Consider the following 12,018-nt stretch of genomic DNA (forward strand, 5'->3'; position numbering starts at 1 on the left):
AAATCAAAATTAAGACAAAAGTAACAGTTTGTGGGAGCGAACATATAGGCTTTTAAATAGGTGTTTGATAAACTGGATTCTAACGAAGGATACACACACGTGTATTAAGGATAAGGACAAAAAACATCTTAGTTGAAAATGAAAACATGAAGGATTGATGAAGGGAGTATTTTGATGAGCTATTTAATGGAGAACATGGAAATATAGTAGGAGAAACAACAATTACTACCTTGGATGAAAATAGAGAGAATTTATGTGAAGGATCTCTTATAGTCCCCTAAAAACCCTAACCTAACCTAAACATCCCTTTCTTCTGCCGAGTTTCCACCCATTAAAACCTACTCACCAATAGCAATTTCACCAATATTGGCAAATTGTTTAAAGTTAGGAATTTAAAATTCAATTTTTTCTTTATTTTATAATATGCTAGTTAATTGTTATATATGTGAGAAAAATAGAGCATTCTTAAGGTAGGGAAGATAAAATTGCCAAAAGCAAAGCATGAACATTGTGTAAGACACAAATACAAATATACAAATTGAAACAAGTCATTCAGATGAAGAGATGAAGCTATTGTTCAATAGATGTGCAAAAACTCACAATTAAGCACATTCTTATGATGCAATCAAAGATATACAAATGAAAGAAGATTGCAACGTCATCAATTAAGTTGACCTACTACAAATCTACAATTGATAACCACTAACATTCTGAGTTGATCGTTTATAAAAGATTAATGCTTACTTACTGTATTTTTAGTGCCTATTTTTAATAACTTAAATGTCTACTTACAATATTTTAAAAAATATATTCTCACAATGCAAGAATTTGTGATGCTATATTGAAGTACCCTTCTGTAGTTCTATCTATGCATATGAATTCTTATGTATAAATGAGATGAAAAACGACCTACATTAATGGACTAGAATGGATAATTGAACATGGATCCACAACAAACAAATAAAACGGGATAAGAGTAGTGATTTAAAAAAAAATAAAGAATAAATTTTCAATAATAAATCGATCTCTATTCGCTGAAAATGAACCCACTATTAACTATGATTAATCTCAACTTTTAGGACGTTAATTATTATTTAAAAATATACGAAATATCAGTAAAAAGTAATTTATGTTGAACAATTTTTCATTAAAACATAAGATTATTTTCAACGAATTCGTAGATTTATTATTGATGATAATAATTCAGCAAAAAATAAATGGGAAAAGTTAATTAGAATAATTCAACATTTTCATGATTTCTCTATAATAATCCCGCTTATTGATTAACTATGAATAATCCCAGTTTTAGAGTAAATTCAGATGACCGTATGACCCGTTATAGTAGATACTTTACAAAAATAATATAAAAATTAATGTAAAATTAAAAAAATATTTTTGAAAATATACATAACAAATTCTGAAAAATAAAAAAATCAAAACATTTTAAAAATATTTTTTCAACATTTTATTTTAATTTATTTTTTAAATAATATTTATTATAGCAAGTCATCTAATTATTATATTTTAGATATTCATGATTGATTAATAGATAAAATTATTATTTAGAAATAAAAAAATTTGAATTAATTTAGATAATTTTTCCAAATAAATGGGCTTATATTGATCAAAGCCGAAACAGAAGCTCCACCTTTTGACCTAGGGTTTACAATTCGATCTCTCAAATTCAATTCTCAATCGAATCGAATTATATCACCAAATTGCTCGTCTTTTGCTGTCATTCAACAATGGCGATGCGTCAATTCTTCAACGAGATTCGAGGCATAAAGGTGAAGGAAGTTCCAGAAAAGGTTAAGCCTATGCTATCAATCTCCTACTTTAAGAACTCATTTGGGAAGTTTATAGACAATTACCATGCCAAGTACATTGAAACTGACTCAATCATGCCTTTATACCATGTCTGCTTTGGTGGTATGGCCTTCTCATACCTTGTTGCTCTACCTGAGGAACGCCGCCATCTTGAACATGCTCAACAGCACGGTCACTGATCTCTATCGATCTTTCCCGCTCTCATTTTCAGGTGATTTTAATTATTCTGTTTTTGAAATTTTCTGATTTGAATTGTTTTGCCATTTGCTTGGATCGGATGGGAGTTTGAGATATGATTGATGTTTGTAAATGTTTATTATTAGTGTTGTGTGACAACGGAAGCAAAGATCGAAAACAATAATGGAAAGCAATAGAGATTCAAACAAATAATAAAGAAAATCACACCGAGAAATTAACTTGGTTCACTATTAACGTGGTAGCTACATCCACCGGAATAAACATTTCACTATAAACCGGGAGATTACAAGATGAACGAGAAGCCACGACAATGGCTCTTCAAGCTTTTTCTCACTTAGTGTTTCATGCATTGTATGCCCTAATTTTAATTATAAGAGTGGTTTATATAGTATACCATTTAATAAAAAGAAATTAGGGTTAACATTACAAATTAACCGGCCCTTAAACAAAGTAGCTGCCAAAAACGTGTGAAGAAACCGCAAAACTGCATAAACTCCGCGCCCCGCGTACTAGGCCGCACCCTGCGTAGATCTCCGCAGCACGCGCTCCAAGCTATTCCAAAACAGAAGCTTCTCCGCGCCCCACGTAATACTCTGCACCCCGCACATCCCCGTGTAGATCTCTGCACCCTGCGCATCTAGCCCTTTTGACCCACACTTATTCATCTTAGACCGATATTAGACTCGGTTTGAGTCACAAAATCCGAACAATTAGATTTATGGTCATTGATCTGATTTCTCTTTGCTATATGTTGTCTTGAGTTTGAATTTGTGGGAATATGTTATATGTCCGGTATCATTTCAATTTTATTACTGGCTCTGGAGTCTAGGGCTTCCAGTTTGACACAAAGGGATAGAGTTTTACTCCTATTAAGTTTTAGTCGGTGAATTGGACAAAAACCAATTGGATGGAAACCATACATGGATGAGATGAATAGAGAGATAGAGAGAATATGTTTACTGTTTACACATGAGATTGAAAAAGAATGTGCGATAAAATAAAGGAAATGTGACAAAGTAAAAGGAATGAATGTAAATGAAAAGAGTGTCAAATTCCAAGGGACACAAGCGAGTGTAATGTTTCGATTATTCCTGTTGAACATAAGAGTATTCATGGAAGAAAGTAATATTGTTCAAGCATGTGCTTGTATTTGGATTTCTTTTTATCACATTTTGTACCTCAATCTATGAGAAGGATTAAATTGGGTTGTAGTATTATTTAGGAGGATGTGGCAGTGGGGTGTGGGAATAAATGTAGTAATTGAACTGCTGTGGACACGATAGTCTTGTGTTCTATAGATATTTCTTCTCCATTGCAATTCGGGCATAATGATGGACTCTTGCTTGAGAAGACGGTTCAGGTTACACCTCTTATTGTATTCTAACCTTCTTATCACGAGTTTCAAGCAATTCCATTCGGGATGAAATGGTTTCAAGTAATCTTGCCTAAAGTAAGATTGTTTGATGAGGTTTGGCATGTTATATTCGTTTGTAAAGTTGTTACATAAATGGCTATACTTGGATCAAGAGGATGTTTGCAGTTATATGAATATTGGGTCTGAGAATTGATGATTAAATTAATGTGACCGATTGAAATCGGAAAATCAATACTTCATTGGGGAGTGAAGACCATTGTTATCTGAACTCTACAAAGTATCAACTATTAGAGGTAGTTTGTTGGGTACTGTCGTCCAATTGGTACAAAATTGGGTTGGATATATGGGTTATGCATAGGGTTCTATTGTTATAAGCAGAGTCCACAATCAGTTGCTAATATAGGGTAATTGTAGAGCCAATATTGAGCTTCTAACTTTACTTTTCTGCATAGTGAATTCTTAGTTCATGGCCTAATTTTCACTTGTCTCAGTTGACAGTTTTTGGTAAGATTGTGAATCAGGTAACATTGGTTGCTAATATAATATAACTATTGGTTTTTGTAATAGGTTGCCAATGTAGATTGTAGCCTGTAGGGTAATTTTGGGGACAATAATATTGCTCCCAAAATATTGGGATTGATGAAATGTTCTTCCCAAGTCATTGAAATTCAATTAAAGTCATTTCATTTTTTAATTAAGTTTTGTTCAGGATTTGCCACAACTTATTTCGTCACCTGTTCACTGTTGATACTCAAATTTAGCTGTAATATGTTGGGGAAAGTATGGTTTGCATTGTTTTTGTTGTATAGGACACTCTTGCACAAGCCTAGTGAGTGCAAGAATATATTATTTGCCTTTTGTTTCATCTCTTGGCATCCACCATCAGAATTATATACCTATTGGATCAGCTATCTGTCAGAATTTGTGATGATTTTGTATTTGACAACAATGCTAAAACTCAAAGTCATTCACTTAACTTAAATTTCTAACTACTCGTTTTACTCTCCTATTCTGCATTGGTACTCTGAGTCGGCTGGGTCCTACATGACTATCCCTTAACCCTCTTTGCTAGTGACCCACACACTCCCTCTTAATTACCATCGCTAAAACTAATTATCTTTTCTTTGTCGATGATGTGTGCATTCGTTTATAGTAACGTGTGTAGACATATTCATAAAATTGAATGGTAGAGGACGTTAAATACACTATTCCACGTGTAGCAGTTAAACCGGATGTGCGTCTTCAAAGAGTTTTTTTACATGCCTCATACTGCTCTAGCAGCTCTTTTGATATCAGAAAGAAGCTTAACAATATTGTCTTGAGTGAGTTAATTCTGGCTTGTAGCTCCATCATTTGATTTTGCGCAGAACTTAGTAACAACATTGACTTTCAAAATGATGGATTCCGGAAGAGGGAAATGATGGAGGAGAGTATGAAAGATGATTAGGTAGTCTGAAATGCTTCTTTAGCGCCTGCATTTATTTGCAACTTTGAAAATATAGGATGAATAATGGAAATCTTGGACACCATACATATTTAAAATGTTTGCACCATCATCCATCAAATCCATGTTAGTTTTCGCGAAGTCTATTTTTAGTTATTTTATTGGCTGTTAAAGATCCATCTTCTAGCATTATAATTTAGCAACACATTTTTTGAAATCAAAATTTGTCTTGCTCGATGCTCCCTATGATCCTTGAGGCGTTACGAAACATCGGTATCATCTCTTTCTAATTTACATCTTGGATATCAGCTTCATAACCATTTGATCATTTCGTGGCATCCTGCAAGTGCTTCTATTTTACTTCTTATTTTGCGTCTAAGATACTGCAAGCAGCCACCATTCCTTTACTCTTGTACTTGTGCATCAAAGATCAAATGCCACATAGATCTTTTTTTTTATATATAGAATCTCTTGTCATGTCAACCTTCTGACCATTTTGAAGGGAGGAAGCTATTCATTATAGAAGTTTTGTAAAAATAAACTGTGATCAGTGTCACAATGGCTTCCTCATACTTACCTAACTCACACTTTACTGGCTGTTTCGCCATTCAAAGATCCACTTTTATGGACAATCCAAGCGGTCACTGAGGACACTTTCCGGCTTGTATTTTCTTTCATTTTACTGCCCTGGTCCAAAAAGCCCTCTTCTTCCTCTTGTCTAATACTCTAAGGTCAGCGGAGATGCATACGAACCCTATGGGCTAACTGCTGTGGGGACACCGATGCATGAACTACTTAGATGACATAGCTTTCATTTATAGAACTTGAATTTTGGGGCTATCTTTTTTTCATGAAAAATCCTGTTTCCATGGACTTGAATCATAATTGGTGGCTTATGCTCTTGACTGAACATTTGTTTCCTGGAAAAGCTAATATTTCAAGGTTTGCATTTCTTTGTTAAACTGTCTTAACTACAAACATTATGGAGTCACGCTTTCTGTTACTTGCTACGTGGTGCTAATATTTCAAGGTTCTCTTTTATTTGTTAAACTGAACCAGTGAAATATATTTCGCTAACTAGTTTGCTTTTGAATTCGCAATTCGCTCAAGATGGTTCAAAAATAGCCTAATTTGCTTTTTTTGATTTGCGATTCGTGAGGCAATTAGCAAATCATGTGACACCGAACTGAACATTTATTTCCTGGAAAAGCTAATATATCAACCATCTACTGTCTTTATTTTTGTAAATGAAAATCATCATTGGCGTTTTTATTGTCACATGTAGCTCGTTCTTGTTCTAATTCTATTGTTCGGTTAATCATTGCATGATTCGTGCATTTAATTTTATCTTGTGGTAGGTCGTTTTAGCGTTGATTTTGCGACTCGTCTTACCAGGGTTGTCTTTTCCATGAATGTAGGTTGAAATTTGCTTCGCTGGGAGGTTGTAGGAGAAGGCCAAGTTGTGTTTTGTTGTTTATGCCATTTCCGTTTATAAAATGTATTATTTTTCATCATGAACTTCAATAAGTTTTTTGAGAATTGGTGTGGGTGATATTTAACCTCTTGAAAGCACTTGGATCAGTGTTCTACATGTTCCTAATTTGTGTTCATTTTTAAGGATTTATCTCCGGTTAGTATTTAATTTACCGTACCCCGTTTTCCCATTCGGTTTACTATTTCAAAGCGTATATCACGGTTCCCACTCCTGTGTTACGACTAATTTGCGACCTTGAGAAAATTATTTTGGTGCATCAAAAGTGAACTAAATTTCGAACTTTTTTCTTTGATAATAACTAAATCTTGAATTTAATGTTTAGTAAAGTGAGTCAAATCACCATAGATGCTTGAGAGTGAGCCAAGTCTTAAATTTCAAGTAATTTAGATCAATCAAGTGATAAGTCATGAACTTCAAGATTTGGATTAAATGGTGCAAATTCCACTAAAAGTTAACACAATTTAATGGTCTATGTGCATACCTTCGTTTTGAAACCCTTTCTTATGTCTTGATTTGATTCTATCCTTTAATGCATTTTCAGTCATCTATCTTAATTCTTAACAAACGCATTTCATCTCCCTATCTTCTAATAAATCTTTTAGACGTCTTTGTTGTCATAGTCGATTCCACTAGAGGCAATATATTGTGATTACAATACAACTTTGATTAAAGCTTATAGTTAGGTGCATAATGGTATGCCCAAACTAGACCTATTGATTCTAGACACGATCTAATGCATGGACTTATCAAATATGGGGCAATAACTCTTGAACATGTGAATACATAATTTAAAGGAAAAATTACCATAAATAATCTAATTTTTGTTGATTTCTTTACAATAATATAAACTATTGATTAATCATAAATAATAGCAACTTAGGATTACGTTTTCCTAGAATAATACCAATTTTTTTTAACCATTTATTTATCTTTGTTTTTTACAAACAAAAGTTAGTATAATTATAAGCAAACACTTACTATATTGGTATTATTCATAATTAATCAAAAGTTAATATTATTAAGAGAAATCAGTAGAAATTTATATTATTTCCTAATTTAAATTTTTCAAATTTTCACTAGGGCCATAAAAAATGTTACTATAGAGAAAGCTTCAAGTGGAGTAGGCTTATGCCTAATTGTAACGAGTAACTATCATCATTATGATTCAATGTGATTTGTTCCCTGATTAGATAAACAAACCATAGTGTTGTTTAAGACCCATGATGGAACGAGTTACTTCATCTTCGAGTGATTAGAAGTATTTGTTTGACTCAAACCCCTAAAAAGCATCAAAGAATATTTCATTACTGGTTGTTAATTCAATCCAAATGGCACTGGTATCGGTGCATGAGACAAAACTCGTATTTAGTACATACTAAAATGAAATTTTATGCTCAAAAAGGGAAAAATGTATTAGAATTTAAAGTATTTTAGAGATTTTCCAAAAGTTACATGTGCGACTAATTAAAAAAGTTTATTACGGCAGCGACTCGTTGGTAAGTCAATCAGGCACCTAATTAGTGGTTTAGAGGTAGAGTGCACTGCCGATTCGGTGGTTCCTAGTTAGTGTTGTGTCTAGCAAGGCGTTTCTCCATGAGATGTCTGTTTTGTTTTGATACTCTAAATTCTTCATGAAGTGTAGGTTTAGAAAGAAATGTCCAAAGTGCTCTATAGAAAGAGTAAGTGTTTCATTATCTATAAATGGAGAGCCATTTATTTGCATACACAAGATCATATTTGAAAATTTTTAAATCTTTAAAAAAAAGTTTATTTTACAACAAAAGTATATTTCAAGATCATTTTTACGATATCAAATTTTCTATAGTTTTGTGTTTGATTTTAAGTTCATAATTGAATGATACTCTTACTTAGATCATTTGTTGGTACTCATTTAGATCATATTATATCATGCCATTATACTCAGTTCCTACTTAGTGGTAGAGTATGAGGATTAGCACTCTTTTAGACATTTTTGTATATTACAATATGCTATCATATGAAGTAAAAAAAGAATTATCATGTAGATTTTCGAATTCTCTATCCATTGTATAGTAAAGTTGAACACAAGTAGTTACCACGTACAATTTTCTAATTTGTTTCATATATAATTAACTCCTTTCAAATGGGAAAACCTATGGATCGTGCACCAAATGGTATTATTTTGTGAGGTTATCAGAGAAGGAAATCTTAATGTATAGGTTTTTTGGAAATGAATGATATGCACCATGTATATGGAGCCATACACTATGGTCTATGCATGCATCACTAAGAATGATGATTATAAGATCTACTCCTAATTTTGCTCTCGTAATTGTTATAGATCCTTGTAATTTGATTACTTTATGTTGTAATTGATCACTTTAAGGTTATAAGCGATTAATTTGAAACAATATGTGTACATTGAGTCAGCTCAATAGCGATGATTTCACCATGAGAATGCCTTTTGTGTTAAAAGTTAACTTTGAGTTTTAGGAACGTATAATTATGATGATAAAGAAATTGCTTGATAAATTGACATGATTAAGACCAAAAAGCTTACACTTTAGGCCATCTAAAGCTCACAAAAAACCATAAAGCTTTTGATACTAATATGATTTTCTTAGTAGTATACACACTAAAAGTCTAGAACCAAATAGCTTTAGCTTCAATAAGCATATCTCTAAGGGATCCATTAAGGTGAGCACCAAGCACATCCTTTGCGGACCCTACGAATTTTCCGCCTATAAAGACAGCAGGAACAGTCGGATTACAGCCTAATCGCTGTAATGCCCACTCCATTTCTCGGCCTCTAGCCTCTCGATCTAGCTCATATACCGCGGGGCTTGCTCCTAGATCGTAAAATAGGGTGTTGATACTATGACACATACAACATGAACTCTTTGTAAAGATTACTGCTGCCTTTGTTCTTGCTAACTCACTTACTCTATCCATTTCTAACTTATAATTTTAGTTATGGAAAAGGGAACTTATGTATATATGTATGTATGTTAGTTTGGAATGTGTTGTTGACTAGTAGGTTTTTAGGTATTTATAAGGGGTGTCAAGCCAATTGTTGAGAAATCGTACTAGTTTTAAGGATAAGGTTGAAAAAGTTTTTGTTCTGATAATGACCTCTTTGTGAATGAGAAAAGGCTTCTTTATACTTGGTGTAATACAAGTAAAGTCAAAGAAATTAAGAATTTTGCATGTTTTTAGTCTCCCTGAGTGTTATAGTGATCGTGATAGCGAATATGATCATCGATAATAAGAGTGATTTCGTCATCGCAATGCGAAGTATCGGCCAAAATTATTAGAAATCTCTCGTAACCACTTAAAACACGAGTTTTTTTAATGTTACTATCGTTAGTAATAAGAAAATTATTGTTTCTGAATGACCCTTGATAGCGAAGTAAGACCGAAGTAGGTTGGTTGGCATGCGGGTCGACGAGAAAAGACACGCCATGATGTCGTCACTTGGGTCTAGCAGAACAACATATCACTATTCACGACTCGACTCAGCATAATACATCGGCAACCAAGCATGACATAATTTTTATTGCAAGTGTTATCTGTAAGACCGCAACCTTACATAAAGAAAAAGTGTACATTATTTCATGAGCATTGTTACATAGTGCATTATTACAAAATCAAACAAATATGATTTATATAATTCATGTTAAGGTATTATTTTTTTATTGGAATTCATGTTAGAGATGAACCACTCTTTTTAGAGGATATACAAAATCTTTAAGGTTGGTTAAGTTGGTTATTAATTAAGCTACCTAGGCATATGAAAGAGCATTATAGGGTGGGTTTTTTTTTTTTTTTTTTTTTTTTTTTTTTGAGATGATTAGAGAATGGGTTAGGAAGCATATATTCTTGATTTTCCTGATTAGTCTTTTCATAGCAGTTATTTAGGGAATATCATGTAGTATCTTCCTGTGCTTAGTCACTATGATTAAATTACAAGCATAATTTATGTATAACTATCTCCAATAATTGTTTTTGTAGCAACTTGTTAGATGCACATTCTTGGTCTATCACATATCATTACATCAATGTTCCTCAAGAACACAAGGATTCCTCTGAAAATTGTAGTATTATAAAACAATGTTTAAAATCTTTACTTCTCTATTCAAATACAGTGCCGTTATCTACGTTTTGTGAGCTCTAGGCAAAATGAAAGAAATTATCTCTTTCTATATAGGGTTTTTTTCGTTCTTTGATGGGTGTTTGGCAAAAATAGAGTTTTTTAACAAGCGGTGTTTTATGTCTACTTGACAACAGTACTAAATTAAGATATTGGATCTCTTTCAAACTTTGATCCCTAACCAAATGTTTACCTTGTCTAGAGTCGAGAATAACCCCGACAAAGCAAGTATCTCCGAACGAGGTCGATTGAGTCATAAACCAAGAATCCATATTATGTTCCCATCACGAACGCCTTTTCAATTGGCTTTTTTACAAGTTTTTGAATTTTTGATTTAGTCGAGCAATTAAAAGAATCGACTTTTTAATAAAAAAAAAACTTATTTTGTTTATTAATTGTGACAAAAAAAAATTCACTATAGTAATGACATGTACATTTAATAAAAATTTATGTTAAAAATTATATTTTTGTTTCCATTTAATACGAACGATCAATTCCACAATAATAATTTGAAACCCTGGCAGAGTCAAAATTAAAGGCTGCAAATGCAGTGATTCCTTGTGAAACCGACATGTCCTAACTAAAAATTCTTGCTTACGAAAGCAAGTTTGCAAAATTCAGATAAGGTAAAAAGCTTTAGTATCAAAACACAATAATATAGTGGCTATTATTCTCCCTCAACTATAAATCACGCATCAAAATATTCTTCCTGTTTTTTCATACATGCATATCCCCACACTTTCATCTCCAATCTATCTCTTGCCAAACGTTGGCAATATATTTGATCTTACAAATACGGGATAGTGTAAAAATAAGTCCGTATTACATCGCATCATCAGTCACGTTCTAAAGATTTCTTAAAACTGACTGATATAATTTTCCACGTTATAAAAGTGTAAGAAAATCATGTTTTAGGTCATTTTGAAGAATATCTTGTGTTTTTGCTGTAATTTGGCGTTATGATAACTGAATCACTTTCTTTACCGTCAGCTTGTTCAAAACCGCATTTTTTACACTATGGTCCACAATTATGTAAATGAACAAACTTAGCTTCTAGCTAGCATCTTATTAAATGAAAGGAATGTCAAACCTATTGTGTGATCCAAAGCTTTGGGATGCTAAAGCTGTGCCCATATGACTTGGAAAAAAAATTCCAAATTCCAACTTGTGACGGGGAACCAAAGCTTAAGTCTTACTCATTCATATTGGGTTATAAGGTCACTTAAAAAAGTTTTGGGGATGACACATATAGAGGTTAAAAAGGATCTATATATGCTGCATTTCTATTTTAACTGTAGGTTTATATGCCTTGCTTTCTATGTGAAATGATATGGAATAACCAGAGATGTTCATTCTGCTTATCAAGTGGATTTCGGGTTAAGTGTTTGACCATAGAGATTCTGAGCATGTTCAACATATTCAACTGCACATGGTCTCTATTGGGGGTCTCAATATTAAATTACGTAGTATATGTTAATTGTTTAAAGATACAAAGTTGTTAGAAAAATATCATAATTTTTAAAAATTGCACAGTGCCTTCAATGAGTTTG

The 12,018-nt window shown here is 32.8% G+C and overlaps 2 protein-coding genes across 2 annotated transcripts; one reads left to right on the plus strand and one right to left on the minus strand.

Annotated features, from left to right (window-relative positions):
• Positions 1 to 1,621: 1,621 nt before the first annotated feature.
• Positions 1,622 to 6,464, plus strand: LOC130818133 (uncharacterized). The gene is made up of 2 exons (XM_057684185.1): positions 1,622 to 2,038; positions 6,263 to 6,464. The coding sequence occupies exon 1, from the start codon at positions 1,746 to 1,748 to the stop codon at positions 2,004 to 2,006; it is 261 nt and encodes an 86-aa protein (XP_057540168.1). The 5' UTR covers positions 1,622 to 1,745; the 3' UTR covers positions 2,007 to 2,038; positions 6,263 to 6,464.
• A 2,433-nt stretch (positions 6,465 to 8,897) lies between these two features.
• On the minus strand, positions 8,898 to 9,320 carry LOC130818142 (glutaredoxin-C11-like). Its single transcript, XM_057684198.1, has one exon. The coding sequence runs from the start codon at positions 9,268 to 9,270 to the stop codon at positions 8,962 to 8,964; it is 309 nt and encodes a 102-aa protein (XP_057540181.1). The 5' UTR covers positions 9,271 to 9,320; the 3' UTR covers positions 8,898 to 8,961.
• Positions 9,321 to 12,018: the final 2,698 nt, after the last annotated feature.

This window comes from Amaranthus tricolor, chromosome 1 (genome assembly GCF_026212465.1).
Source record: "Amaranthus tricolor cultivar Red isolate AtriRed21 chromosome 1, ASM2621246v1, whole genome shotgun sequence".
NCBI lineage: Eukaryota > Viridiplantae > Streptophyta > Magnoliopsida > Caryophyllales > Amaranthaceae > Amaranthus > Amaranthus tricolor.

Coding starts and splice junctions, on each gene's coding strand:
- LOC130818133 (XM_057684185.1), top strand. CDS start 1,746: ATGGCGATGCGTCAATTCTTCAACGAGATTCGAGGCATAAAGGTGAAG.
- LOC130818142 (XM_057684198.1), bottom strand. CDS start 9,270: ATGGATAGAGTAAGTGAGTTAGCAAGAACAAAGGCAGCAGTAATCTTT.